The sequence below is a fragment of the Rhopilema esculentum genome, chromosome 20, assembly GCF_057945365.1.
Source record: "Rhopilema esculentum isolate cy_ngs chromosome 20, ASM5794536v1, whole genome shotgun sequence".
NCBI classification, from domain to species: Eukaryota; Metazoa; Cnidaria; class Scyphozoa; order Rhizostomeae; family Rhizostomatidae; genus Rhopilema; species Rhopilema esculentum.
Window position 1 is genome coordinate 2695953 of NC_142834.1, and position 12732 is coordinate 2708684.

At 38.7% G+C, this 12732-nt stretch overlaps 1 protein-coding gene across 2 annotated transcripts; it reads right to left on the bottom strand.

Annotated features, from left to right (window-relative positions):
* Positions 1–12132, bottom strand: LOC135687107 (nuclear receptor subfamily 2 group F member 1-A). Of its 2 annotated transcripts, none has more exons than XM_065203567.2 (4): positions 11969–12132; positions 11540–11828; positions 10317–10844; positions 1–5912 (listed from the first exon to the last, which is right to left on the bottom strand). In XM_065203567.2, exons 1-4 carry the CDS (start codon positions 12002–12004, stop codon positions 5629–5631), a joined length of 1137 nt encoding a protein of 378 aa, XP_065059639.1. In that variant the 5' UTR covers positions 12005–12132; the 3' UTR covers positions 1–5628. The 2 variants fall into 2 exon arrangements, with proteins under 2 accessions (XP_065059639.1, XP_065059638.1); XM_065203566.2 differs by having other exon boundaries at positions 10317–10847; positions 11969–12128.
* Between the last annotated feature and the right edge of the window lie 600 nt (positions 12133–12732).

The window sequence follows — 12732 nt, forward strand, 5'->3', positions numbered from 1 at the left end:
TAGAAGAGAACTGTTTTTTCTCGAGGTACCACATCCTGATATTTTTCATTTAAACTGCGTTTACATTAAGAAAAGACTGCGTTGTTAATCTCTGCTTATAGCTATCAAAGAACGGTAAAAAACGTCCACAGAACTAAAAATCATGCGTCTTCTGTTGATGGCCAAGTCTCACCTGGCATTTCTAAGAATAGTTTACCATGCACAGTGCCAACGGTGTGCACACAATTTTACGAATACGACAAACTGTCCCTCTCTCTAAAGTCTTTAGAAAACTATCAATTTAATCGAGAGGACAACTACTTCCTGTTAAAAGTTAAAAGCTACAGCGGGCAGGCATAGTTATAATAAAGAATCGGTGAGCTGATAATGTGAGGATGATTATATAAGTAAGCCCTTGTCAGAGGTGGGGGGGGTGGGGTATTTCAATGAGAAAGGGGCCTTTTGGTTCCTCACCCGCAAATCACTCTGGCGCTACTGTCCATGAAAGATTAATTTGCAATTAAATTCATTCAAATTATGTCATTGGGTGAATTTAAAAAACTGGGTTGTAATTGGGAGGGCCAAAATATAAAAACGCTTTAATTGGGTGATATTGTGTGTATGATTGGTCGATTTTAAATCAATACCCTGGTCAATTCTCATTAAATCGTGTATAAAAAACTAAACGTATGGTCAATATCCATGCAACTTTTTTGAGAAATTTTATTATTACTTTTCCAGCTAACGGATAATACATTCCCAGGGTAGGGTCTATTGGTGGTAATTCACCGGGACAGATGTTCAGCCCTAATATGTAAAAACGGTTTTACTTCCTGACAGTGTTAAACTCTACATTACCAAAAACTTTAAAAGCATACAAAACCCTGTAAAAGTCTATAGCCTGGAGCTCTGACCTGGAGCTCTGATGAATTTCCGAAAAATGGGAAACGAAAAAAAATATCAAAAAACACTATCGCGAAAAAGCACCATGCAATCAGGGGCTACGTTAAACCTATGTGAATGTTGGGCTTGCAGGACACAGTTGGCGGTAATGACAACAAAAGGTACTGAAGGTAACGAGTTTGGAACATATAAACATCTATTGGGGTAAACTTTGGAACAAAACTTCATCGTAACATTGACAGTGTTTTTATAACTGAACAATACATTAGTCAACGATTATTGGCCTTGCTAATCATAAAAATTGAAACACAAGAAATTCTTTGTGAGGACAGTCTTGTAAAAGTTGTTAAGCCTAATTCGCCGAGAACGATTTCAAAGTTAACAATGGAATATGATGGGATTTGTTCCACTTTTAAAACGCACATTAATTTTGTACTTTAATATCAAGCTGCAATTAATACCATCAAGGGATTTGCTACCCGTTATTAATGCCTGCTACAAAACCACGACAAGATATTTTGAAAAAAAACAGTTGATTGGCACTAAAGTATTCAAGTCCTAAATTTCAAAGGTCTGCAAGTTTCCGCTGTTTTTAGATATAAGATAAACCTTATTCTCTTGGAAGCTGCAATTCATAAAACGAATTGCTTTACTACAAATTGCTTCCAAAGAATTGCTTTACCCATTTCACGATAGATACCTGCAAGAATAGGGTAACAGATTATCTCTTCCTAATGCGATGCTGATACATCAGATACCTAATGCATCCCTGGGGACTGTTGAATTTATTTCATGTTTGGTTGAAAAATATTTACCAATTTATCCAATGTATTTCTTGGATTTGAAGGAGTCATTTTGGGTTCAACAGAAAGCATTTTAGAAATGAAACCCACCCAGACATTAAACAGATTAGGCTAATTCACCTCCTTAACTTATCTCTGCCAACGACGTTCCAGACTTGACAAACACCGTCAAATCATGAAAAATAATGTTTATCAGGGCTTGTTCGATCGTGCAACAGAATAGAAATGTCATTTCTATTCTGTGATCGTGCGGACTTAGGGATATATGGACGATGGACGTTTCATGGTGGGTGTTGAAATAAAGCGTAGAAAAGGTGAAGAGTAGTTTGTGCAGTGGCCGTATGGGTCCGTTTGCTGCCGATTTGGAAGAATGCTCAACGTGTCTCTTTATCAAAATAAAAAAACATACACCTTTGACGTATTCATTTTCGCTTTCTGTCTGCGTACAGGGTTTAAACTTCTAAAGCAGAATACGGCAGACAGAAAACAAAAATCAATACCTTTAAGAATTTTGAAGAAAATCTCGTAAATAAGTTTTCTTCCATTCGTCCTGGATTATTCAACTGTCTCGCAAGCTTGCTTTGATGAAGTCGTAACCTCAAGTTGCTACTGCAAAACGTTAAAACTGCGGTTTTATCAAACGCTAGCAGCTTTACGCGATGAATACCACGCCAAGCAAAGAGTTTCGTGACTTCCACGAAGGCGTTCAAGAAGGTAGAAGATTTAAGAATCCGCAGGTTGATTATACCGACCCAACAGGCCATTGCACGTGCAGAGGTTTTGTTTAGAAACATATCTACTTTCCTATGCATGAATTAAGTTATCCACATCTATAAAATCTATATTTACATCACTAATAATAACGTATAACAGCCGTAAAGTGACAGTTCCAGAGCAAATCCAGTTTAGGCATCTGGAGCTGCCTCGTATTGATGGCGAGGGGGTGCGCAGGAAAAAGCCTCGCTCTGACTAATGTTTCATGTTTTCACATAACGTAAAATAAGGTACACCAAATAAAAGGTAAAACTTAAATTAGGATTGTAAATTATACACGTCTTTCACTGACTGGGTAAGAATCAAATCTTTTAGAGAATGACTTTTTTATCGATTACGGCTCTCATACGTTAGTCATCTATTTTATTTAAGAGACAACCATAAACTGAAAACGTGAAACGTACAATCAGATTCTAGAGTTCTCTCTCTCTCTCTCTACACTATAATGCCTTTATCGTCTTGGCCGACAGCAGCTCAAGGACTACCCTTGAAAGTATGTTTTCTAAAAATTTTACATTGATCATAGCGGCGCGGCCTCTCTAAAAGGCTTTACAACGATGTAAAAATCGACAAATCTACAACTTTTTGGTTAGGTAACACAGGCAAATAGATTGAGGTGTACACAGGTGACTGTCTTGAAATGATTGAACTTTATAAAACTGATTTATTCCTTTGAAGTAGGGTAGAAATGGAGCTTCATGACTCGCGATATTTCTGAAAATCTCATGTAAGCCATGCGGCATAGCCTGGCTCTATATGACGCAATGCGTTCTCAAGGCTCTGGCTAGCAGAACTAGGCCGGTTTCTGCAAACATGACTCTTTTAACAGTTATAAACAAAAACTATGCGCATAGCGAATGTAGCAATGTCATCCATTATAACAATGATTTCAATGCGACAATGACTTGACAGAGAAAGGCGTTTACACATAAACCAAACACTCCGATAGAGCACCCAGCCCAGTCTATGCTAATAAGGGCAAGTGACCTGTGCATGCAAATAATCTGCTGCTATGAAAAAGCAGATCTTTTGTTTCTGACCAACCTTGCGAAGCCTCTGTCCCATCACTGCCTCTCGCCTCTCTCTTTGAGACATTTACCACAGCAGCGAGGCGTTTTACCGCCAAACGTGCTAAACAGCTGTTCGCTGCATAGGCCATGTCTCGTCAAAAAACACTTACTGTAAACCTCTTAACCAAAACTGTGGCGTCTTGAAATAATAAGGATAACGGATTGTTTATAATCGTGACACGGGCAAGATAACGGAACGAACAAATCTGCACGTGAGACGGTGTGTCTACAAGCAGTCACAACAGGCAGAAAATTTAGGCCTTTGAAAGCTATCAGCGCCTCAATATCACGTGCCTTATAAACTTCATTTCAGCAAGAACAGCATTATCTAAGACATTGATTCTTGAAACTCAGCTAAGAAGCAGCCTCCGATCAATGGGATGAAATGTTAAAAAGTGATGATGACTAGGGTTTAATAAAGCAAAGCTTTGAGCGAAAGAAAGGCCATGGCTAGGCCAATGTTTCCGGGCCATGACAGCCAAACCCTGGCGCGAAAAGGACCCTCCGTCAAAAAAAGTAAATGAAAACATATTTGATTGGCTGCTAATCAAAACACCAGCTTACAAATATACTTTTTGTTTTGTTATTTTTCTGTACACAAGCGACATAGATATTTGTTAACGATTGGCCACTTGTTCAAATCATATTTCGTGCACAGCGTTAGACACGACATCAACTGGTCGACCTTTGCACTTTGAGATCCACGAACGCAACAAGCCTATGCTTTGAAAGTTGCATCCCAACACTAAAATCCCATAATCAAGACCGAAAATACCACCAGCATCGAAGCTTGTCACATTGAAAATGGTCGCGTAGGTTCAAGCACTATGGCTTGGGGTTATAGGGTACAGGTTAAAGGACTAGCAACTATATCAATCCACGCACATCTCATTTTCAATCTCCAATAACGAAATGTTCTCTTTATTATACAGAAAAACTGTTTTACTGTACCAAAATCGATAACTTAACGCCTGACAACCATAAATTCGACAGAGCAGTCAGCTAGCCATATAAATGAAATCGGGGTCTAAACATCAAACATACTTGCATAGGAGATTCTTTTGTCTCTCAGTCTTGCAGAATTTAAAGCAAAGATTTGTAAGCGTTCCAAGTCAAATTTTTAGGACTAATAGGTTCTTCCAACACCGCACTGAAGTTGCAGCTAATTCGTGGTAACAGAGAAATCATTTCAGCTTTTTTGCTTTGGCCTAGGTAGTCTTGGATTCGGTTATTACAAGAAAAAGAGTGGATGCTACATTCAAGCAATTTACTATTTCGCTGCCTAGAAAAAGTTTAAAAGTAGTAAAAAGTAGCAAGAAAGCAAGAAAGCAAGAAAGCCAGCAAGCAAGCAAGCAAGAAAGCAAGCAAGCAAGCAAGCAAGAAAGCAAGCAAGCAAGAAAGCAAGAAAGCCAGCAAGCAAGCAAGCAAGAAAGCAAGCAAGCAAGAAAGCAAGAAAGCAAGCAAGCAAGAAAGCAAGATTTATCTGTTAACACAAGTAGCTGAAATCTGAAGCTGACACAATTCCGCTTTTACGTGACAACGGCTTAAGTGCGAAAATGGCTCAAGCAATCAACAAGAAATGTCCATAAATACTGTTTTCAAGAGTCATGTTCGCAGTCATATTTTGTGTTCAAGTTACCAGCCATATTTAAATGAAACAGTTGACGCCTCAACAAAAAACCCTCAACAATATTGTATACTTCAAGTACTTCAGAGGTCGGGCAGGGTTACTTTGTCATTAGTCACCTGTGTACACTCATCTTTCAGGGCCATCAGAAAAAGTGACACGGGGGCGGGGGTAGGCTAAGAAGTTATTGCCCATTAATGAAACTAGGTAATAGCTTGGTAACAGAGCATTTCTATAAACCTACTGACCCCCAGCCCCCGCCTACGACAGCCCCGGCCTTAGTTTTATTAAAGCATTGATTTATCATAAAACCCAAACAAAGTCCCCTGGGACCGTTCAATGGGTCCGATCTATTGAATTAGGTAAAGTTTCCTCCTACTTGAAAGCATGCTATCGGTCTTCGTTGAGGATCTGTGCTGTCGCTAGACATTCCTGCGTCATCGTACACAACAGGCCTTCTAAGCTTCTTGCACTAAGGCCTGTTTCCAACGTACGTGGTCCAATTTGAGGTGGATGTGCCAGAGAGAAGCATGTCCCGTATTAGGGTTTCTATGGGGGTCTTTCCCACCAGCCTGACAAAGAAGACCTGTTCTATCACGCTCTGGTTGACAGTGCGTATTGACGGAAGCCTTAGCAGAATCTTACCTAGGCGACTGGGCTGCGTCGGGTACTGGCTCCTGACGTAATCTTCCAAAGCACACTGACTCTTCTCTTGCAGACTTTCAATATATGCTGGATCGGACAGGCCTGGTGCATCTGTGAAAAAAGGGAAGATTTTCAATATCAAGATTGTTTGAAGATCAACTGCGCTGCGACAACAACATGTCCCTAGAACTCAGGGCCTAGGATTCTTAGGATTGCAGCTGAGGGTAGATAAAAGAAAGTTTAGATAAATGGAGGTATTATACACCTTTCGTAACCATCGATTATGCCTTTAACCGACTGTGAAAGAACTCCCACTCCTGGACACAAGCCCATTAATCAATTTGATTAGTCTTTATGGAAGCTCAAGAGGGCAAGTGCCCTTTTTGACGAAAGGACTACTTGCTGCAACGAAATTTCTAGCTTCGAGCTTGGTGCAGTGCAATGTAAGAAAAAATATTTTGTTTTAAACAAATAAGAATTTGAGGTGTAGACTTGGTTGTTGAAGGACTTGATATTTTTCAGAAAAAGACAGTTCAGTTTTCCCACAGTTTTTGTTTCTCTTAGGAACAACTGTAAAGATTGTAAACTGAAAAAAGAGCCTGGAAACGAGTAGTTTTGGCGGGACTTTCACGATAGCGTGTGCACGTCATGCACGTGTTGAAACAAGATTATTAGAATGTTAAAAATCATGTTTGTAAAAAAGAAAAGAATGTTACATCATGTCAACGCAAAAATGAACAATCAGCAAGATGAAAAAGAACAATCAATACCACAATCTGAGATATGCATCGCCCCAAGGTATTTTCAGTTTAGATAAAAAAGTTACTGTAACTAAAGAAATTGCGGCCTAAAATAAAATTTGCGACGCCAAGAATTCAAATGATATTTGGAGAAAAAAAAGAAAAATACTTGGCCGAAATCAATCAAGAATCAAGAAAGCGGCATGCAGAATGTTTCAGGATTCTCCTCATCACTTCGTCATATTTGGAACTACTTAGCAGTAAGTCATGGCGTTTAAATTTTTTTTCCTGTGTAAACTCTACTTTGTCTTCAAATTTTGTGTAATGTAAACCTCTTTAAACATAATTGAATGAAGTGAATTTATTAATCTTCCAATGCCAAAAAACAACCAACGAGCAGTGGCGGAAATCGAGCTTTTTTGGTGGTGGGGTGGTGGGTTTTGGAGCTTTTTCCAGAGTTTCTTGTAAAGCGGCTTTTTCCGTTCTATCTCCTATTCAATAAAATCCGATTCGGATGTAGATTTTCCGAGTTATGTCGAGTTGGGGCTGTTGATCCTTTCCAAACCCCAATAATATTCGCTACAGTCCTCAGAATCAGGCCCTAAACGATAGACCTAAAAGCTTTTCTTAGATGTAAACCTTGAAAGTTGTTGTTCAAAGTACTACCTGGGAGCTTCACATAATGAGCTTTGTCAGATCAGCGTGTTTCTGTCAAATGTGACTAGTTTTGTTACCATTGTAGTACTAAACTTATGTTTAAAAGCCACTGAAACCTCTGTCAAGAAATTTCTGGATGTCGTTCAAAGACAACATTGCGAACTATCCAACAGCAGCTGTCCCAAAAAGGTGATCTCATTTATTGCTCCTCTCTTGTACAGTTCTGGAAAGCTGTTATAATAACCTGACATAGTTCAAGGAAATATGATATGTCAGGTCAAGAGTTTGAATTGCAAGCAAGGAGGGAAATTGAAGTAGTTTTAGCGGCTGTTTTGCTTGATAATTTCACCTTTATCTGGAAATGCTCACTTCTGACCAAAAGAAACAGAACTGTTGTCCCAACTTGACTTTAGAGATGACTTTTCTATTGTAAAATTTGTTTTCTAAAGCAAAACATGGGTTAGAACTCCAGTAAGGATTGTGTTTCACCCACAAGAATCGTACATCTTAAAAGATAACAATAACTGATAGGTTTTTCTCCTTGCAGATAACAAATTAAACTGAACTGTGCAAGAGACATAGCTCTGTTAAAATAATTATTGATAAAATAATTCCAGACAGTATGTTCTATTCTTGGAAAATTTTGTTTAAATAGCTTTGAACCTAAGCATCAAACAAATTTCAGTTGAAAGAAACCCATTTGTTAGTTTTCACATAATAAAGGAGCTGAAGTCTATAGAAATCCTTAAGACAAAAATGAACAATAATTTGACCTGAAATAGAATTTGAAGAAATCACTTTATGCATATCTGTCAAGTTTATGCTCCAAAATGAAAAGAGAATTAGGTTTTTACCTAATTAGTTCTATTGCTTCTACTAAACTTTCTGTTACTTGTTGCTTCTTGAAAGGGTGAGACTCACTCAAAATGCACGAACAGGCCCATTGGAACTGGCTGGAGCCCCCCAATAATTGTCAAACCGTAGTTTGTTTCCTTTACAACAGTGTACTGAATGAGAAGGAATACAATGGGCAGCCCCCCCCCCCCCCAATATGAATTTTGTTCCAACAGCATTGAAGAGACTTCGTCAAGCCATAAATTTTATAACAACAAACCAGGCAGTAAGATTGCCACAGTCAGAGAATTGATCATCATCTCTGATTGTTTGTTAGATGTTTGCAAACAGTACAACCTATTACTCTACCCTCTTTCACTTAAAGGCAATCTGTCATGACGTTGATTGATTATAAGAACAAAGGGATTTTTTATTGTTTCCAGTCCCCCTTTAATTTATCGCATTCTAAAAAATATGGCGGAACGCTGGAATTGTGTTTAGACTATTGTTCCAGCTATTTTTCTCATTAACCAATCCACAACGAGACAGATTGCCTTTAAAACTTGAGATAATGGATTTTTAAATCAGACTTGCCAACATTGAACTATGAGAAGGGTACAGTTTGTTCAGCACCATACAAACATCAAGATCTGGTCACAGAATAGAAATGATGTGATATTTCTATTCTGTGATCTAGTAGACATTTTGGTAGAAATCAATGAGAACAAAAAAATGTACTTCTGATACTGAAAGATATATTCTAGGACTTTGAGCCAACAAAAGCAAAGCATAAAAAATCCATTATGTGTCATATCCAAAAAGCTAGCACCTGGGGGAAAATCAAATGACATGCAATAATTTCTAAAGGAAAATCAAAAGCAACCTATATGAATGAGTTTAACACAACATTTTTAAAATTGACCTCCCAAACAATTTTAGCAGTGCTATAATCCTGGAATCGGTATGGTCTGAAGGAAATTTATATTGGGGTAGGGGTTACCAATTCAGTTGTTTCCCATACAGCTCTCTGCAAGATGGGAAATAAAGACAGTTTGTCAATAAAAGGGGGTGATATCAGAACTATTAAGAACCTTTTCTTAAGAAATTACTTTTGATGTGTTTTGCTAAGAAGTAAATCAAATCCCAGAGAATAAATTTGCATTTTAGTTCATAGAATCTGAAAATTATTTAAAATACAAATTTAATCTGATGATCTTCAAGAAAGCCTATGCATAATTAGAATTTTTGTTTTGATTCTAATATAAAGCCTTTTCTTTTCAAAAAACAAGCAGCATCAAAAATTCTTTATTATTATAAACTTGACAGTAAATAATGAATTAGCATGATAATCTTAAAGCTTTCTGCTCTAGATAATAAAAATTCCTTTACCTGAAAGCCAACTTATTCACAAAATTGGCTTCAAAAATGGCCAATAAAATAATGAACAATAAAAAACAGGGGATTGATGACTTCCCAATTGCAAGATTTTTGCTTCTTTTATTCCAATACCATTTACAGAATATTCCCCAGGTTATTGTGTTTAATATCACAAATTGATTTATTTTATTGGTTTTTTGGGTTCAAGCATGTTCTGACTGGTCCCTATTGAAACAGGATCTTGAAACCTAACGATATTGTGGCTTAAACTTTCTTAGCCAGCATCTAAAACCATCAACCTATAACCTACACCATGTTCAGTTAAATTTAAGTTACTAATATGTGAAAGTTAATGTTGAAGATGGAGGCAAAAAACTGTATCAAGTGCCAACCTGAATCCATTATTTCAAAAATTCTTACTGCAGTCAAGATATGTTCATTTTGAAGATGCAAATTGTTGGCATTTTAAAATCACAAACATGGCTAATTCATTTAAATAAATCAATTAATTTTTATAAACTTAATGAGTTTTACAAGCCCTTTATTTCCTTGAAATTATGTAGTAGTGATCAGCTTGTAAAGAATTATGTTGCAAAATATATTTCTAACACAAGAGTGAAGTCATTAAATTATGTTATTTCCTCCGTAACAGTTTTCTTTCCAAAAAGCCCTTTCACCGTGACACAAAGTGAATTCTAGAGGGGAAAATCCAGAGGAAAGATTATTTATCAGGAAAAATTGCTCTGTTCGAGGGGAGTTCTTTATCAAAAGAGAGCCACTTTGGAATTTGTTTAAAATCCTAGGATATTTAATCTTGGCTGTTGGTCATGGTTAACCAGAAACGGTATTTATGTATTTGCAATGACATTAATGAGCTTGAAATTTTTCAGCACAAGTACTTACTTACCCGGCGTGAAAAGAACTATTGCTTTTAAACAAGCATATTCTGCTGGGTCGACGTGCATATTCTTGAGTTTGTCCATTTGATCTTGAAGAATCCTGACATGATCCATGAATGATATAATGCGATCATTGATTGGGGTGCTGTGGACCCCTCCAGCAGCTAGCAAATGGGCAACTTGTATCGGCATCGGGCACTGAGCGGCATTCAGTATAAACAACTCTTTCCAACTGAGTCTTAGCAGGGCTACCTGGTCAGAGACACCCATGTCGGGGAAAAAGGGAATGCTTCTAGCCCACTCAACAGCGGAAAATAGCAAACGAGCAGCCAGCTCACAGACATTATCGATGCCCATAACATAGCTTGGTAGGCTAACTGAGTTCTGAATGCTCCTCGTTGTTGGGTAAGGCTCGGCTCTCATCAGCATCGAAACGAACCCTGATAATGAAGGGTAGCCATTGACAACACCCCCATTTACCAAGCTGACTGGAACCAGGGGCTGTGCCGGGGATGACGATAACCTTCCGCGCTGGACTGCTGTCGGAATAACAATAAAAAGAATATAATTGAAAGTACATTTACATAATAAAAATAACGACAGGTCTATAAACACCGAAGAAAAGAACACAAGACGTGTGAATAACAGGCTAATAAACACATCATTGCTTCAGGCCTCTAAAGTGAACAGCGTGGCCAAGAAGTTGAAATAGGATACTAGGCAGAAATGGCTGTTGTGAATCCCAGTTTGCTCGACTTCCTGCAGGCTCAAATAAACTCTTTTCAAATAAAAATCGGTCAATTAAAGCCCAAGTTTCATCATACAGCTACAATAAAACCTATTCTACCATAAACAAGTCCGTTGTTGAACATGATTGCAAGCAATGACTTCCTCTTGTCGCTCTTGACAAAGTATGCTAAGACTGTCTTCGATGACTGGCGTTTAGGGAAAAGCCAGACAGATTTCCAGACAATCGTATTGTCAGTCAGAGTGGCACTGCTGATTGATTTTGATATACAAATGTTGGAAAATTCGCAAAATCGAAAACTGTAATGCGAAATCAGCCCTGTCTATTCCTTTCGTAAACATTTACACGAGAGTTCATTTACTGCCTGGTTGCGTTAGGCCAGCGCGACTACTCAACTGGAAGGTATGCAGGTAAACCTAGGGCCTACCGATCTAGACGTCTGGATCGTCTCATGGGAATTCAAATGCCAGAAAAGCAACTTACCATCTTTCCGCATCCCCTCCTTGAGACATTTTTTTAACCTGCAGAATTGACATTGGTTTCTGTGATGCTGGTCGATGGGGCAATTTCGCGATGCCCGACATGTGTAAGTTAGGTTTCGTCGCACGCTCCGTTTAAAGAAGCTTTTGCAGCCTTCACATGTAAATACACCGTAATGCTTTCCTGACGACTTATCTCCGCAAACTGCACAATGAATCTGCTGGTTTTCACTTTTTATTTCGTCCTCGTTGACCCCATTTTCCCGCCACACAGGCACGTCGTTCGGCATCTCCTGTAACATTGAGCATCGACTAACTGATATTATTGCGCATAATATGAACTTTTTACAATGTTATAATCGACAGATTAAGATAGGAAAATAGCGGAATTTGCGAGAAAATGCCTTGAAATTAAAACATGTCTTTATCTGACCTGCACTGGAGACTCTTGTTTGGCTTGGCTCTCCATTTTCGCCGGGTTTGTTTCCGTGACCTCTGGGGCATATGCCTTTAATGTACAGTCAACATGGAAACCTGGACACAGCTCCGAAGGCCGACAGCAATTAGGCAAGCGTGACACTGTCTGAAACGTCTGAACTTTGACATGATAAGAGGAACAAATGTCGGGTTGCCATAACAACCTCTGCCATATATGGTGATCGGTGTCAATAAAGTTCAAGGGTTTTATTCACAGGTGATTATGAATTCTATTGATGGGCTGGACGGAGCGAGGCTATCTTCGGTGAGCAACCGGTTTAGTTAAGCTTCGAGGCTCTTTTTGGATAGATCACCAATTGGATTTGCGTGTAATCAGAATAAATGATGTCGTATTCTCGGGTTAGATGATGTGGCGGCCAGCAGTGGCCTTTTCAAAACATAACCAACAAAACGTAAGATTTTGACTGGACAAGTGCTGACGCGGCTTTAACGTTCGTCAAATTAACGCGGATCTGTTGGGTAATTAGAACCGCTTCTCGTCGTCTGCATTCGCGCGCGAGGTTAATCACTCCTGCATATGCATAACGGAAGCTCTACTGCGGGCCAAGTTTCAATGCATTTTCATTGTTACAGGCAGCGCAGGGCCCCTTTTAACATACAAACTAGGGGGGCAATTGCCCCTCCAGCCCAAGTGACTTTCCATTCTTTTAAACAATAGTCCATTGTCCTCCTCTTTATATAAACAAAGGGTTGCCCCTG